Source organism: Mastomys coucha, unplaced genomic scaffold, assembly GCF_008632895.1.
Source record: "Mastomys coucha isolate ucsf_1 unplaced genomic scaffold, UCSF_Mcou_1 pScaffold18, whole genome shotgun sequence".
In the NCBI taxonomy this organism is placed as follows: domain Eukaryota; kingdom Metazoa; phylum Chordata; class Mammalia; order Rodentia; family Muridae; genus Mastomys; species Mastomys coucha.
The window spans coordinates 72,726,353-72,728,194 of record NW_022196900.1 but is presented as its reverse complement, the minus strand read 5'-3'; the positions used below and the strand labels follow the sequence as shown (position 1 = coordinate 72,728,194).

The 1,842-nt window shown below is 48.8% G+C and overlaps 1 protein-coding gene across 4 annotated transcripts in view; it reads right to left on the bottom strand.

The window, feature by feature from the left end:
- Tal1 (TAL bHLH transcription factor 1, erythroid differentiation factor) overlaps window positions 1–1,842 on the bottom strand; it is a 15,129-nt gene that overhangs the window by 5,549 nt on the left and 7,738 nt on the right. For all 4 annotated transcript variants that reach the window (XM_031378231.1, XM_031378234.1, XM_031378232.1 and 1 more), the window contains exon 4: window positions 1,559–1,653. In XM_031378231.1, coding sequence (XP_031234091.1) covers window positions 1,559–1,653 — 95 coding nt within the window. The remainder of the gene's footprint in view (window positions 1–1,558; window positions 1,654–1,842) is intronic.

Here is a 1,842-nt window from a genome sequence, read left to right as displayed (position 1 = left end):
TTTTTGGTTTTTTTCGAGACAGGGTTTCTCTGTGTAGCCCTGGCTGCCCTGGAACTCACTCTGTAAACCACGATGACCTCAAACTTAGAAATCCGCCTGCCTCTGCCTCCCAAGTGCTGGGATTAAAGGCGTGTGCCACCACCACCCGGCAGGACCAGTCTTTTGTATCATGGCTAATGCTTGTGAGCTATCAGAACTCCTAAGTGGACAGGAAGCATTAGAATCATTGTCACAATGAGAGACAGACAGACAGACTCTACAGGGAAGGGAGGAATTCGAACTTATTCCAAAGCGTAAGATTTGTAATTATGATCTAGGACTTGGTTCTGTGGCTTTGGCAGGTTGTTTAACCTCTCTGAGAGTCAATTTCTCTATCTGTGAAATAGAAGCAAAATTAACCTCATGGGTTTGTGTTGAGAATTACATGAAGACCAAGGATACAAACAAAGTCACCTGAGACATGCAATAAGCATTCAACAAGTGGCAGCAATGATAGCTGTCCCCACCTCACTTCACACCCTTGGGGTAACTGATGGCAGTTAGCAATGTTTGGATGCTGGGAGTCAAGCTGTGGATGAGACACAGAACTCCTGTGTTGGAGAAGATCTGAGTGTTGGGTGGACACAACTTTACTGTTCCCTGACAGCTTTCTGATAGGCAGAGAAAGAGGAGTGAGAAGCACCTACCACAGAACCTACCAGGAGCTGGAGAACCCTCTCTCTCTCATCCAGAAGCACCCACCACCCTTCCTCTTGGTTCTATGTCTGTACTCTGGGTTGTTGTAGTTCCTGGTGTCTCTTCTGTAGTGTCAGAGCCAGCCCCCTTCCTCCTTAGAATGTTCTCTAGAAGCTCAAGTTCAACACATACACCCTCGATAGGCTCCCAGCCTTGGTCCCAGCTCTCTACAAGCCTCAACACACTTCCTACTGGGGCCCCAGACAGACAGCAGCACTGAGAATCCCCACCTTTGGCCAGAGTCCCTCAGCCTGCAGAAATGACCCTCCTGCCCAGATACCATCAAGCTAACTTTGGGAGTAGGTAGGGCTCTAAATTTCTACCACTCATCCAAGCCAAAGAAGATTCAAAGAGTGCTGAGTCCCCTGGAGACAGAAGGGGGGGGAGGAGGGGGAGAGATTGATTCTGTGGCACTGTAAGCCACTCTTGTCTCAACCCAGACTGGAAGAGGGATGGAGGGAATCTCATAATAGAAAGACCTAGAAAAAAAAAACCATTAATGGGCACACATAGAGTCAGAAATTCCAAAGTGGATTTGAGATGCAGTTGAGGGACTTTCTGTGGGTCAGGCATTGGTGTTGGGGATGTAAAGTTTTTCTACCCTTCCTGGATCCTTGACAAACTGTAGGGATCAAGCCTAGAGTGAGAACCATGTGGTTGACTCTACAAGTGTAGCTTGAGTGCCAGTCTTAATTCAGCTCCAGGGTGAAGAGTTCTGGCCCTTTGGGGTTCTAAACTGGCATTTTCACCTCTAGGAGATCCCTGCACCACCTCCACGCTCTAAACTGCAGATGGCTCTAGCCAGGGATGGGTGCAGACTCACCATCAGTAATCTCCATCTCATATGGGGAGGGCCTCCTCTTCACCCGGTTGTTGTTGGTGAACATGGGGAAGGCATCCGGTTCCCCGAAGAACCCACTGTGGAAAGAGAAGGTAGATCTCAATGAGGTAAAAGACAACAAGGCTCCTTAGATGGATTCTCCCTGCTTGTCTCCAATCCCCTCCGGCTAAAGCACCCCTGCTCCTGCTCACTTAAAATGCAGATTGAATTGAGTAGACATGCATTCACAGAAGCTAAGAGAGTGACTCCCCACCCCCCACCCCACC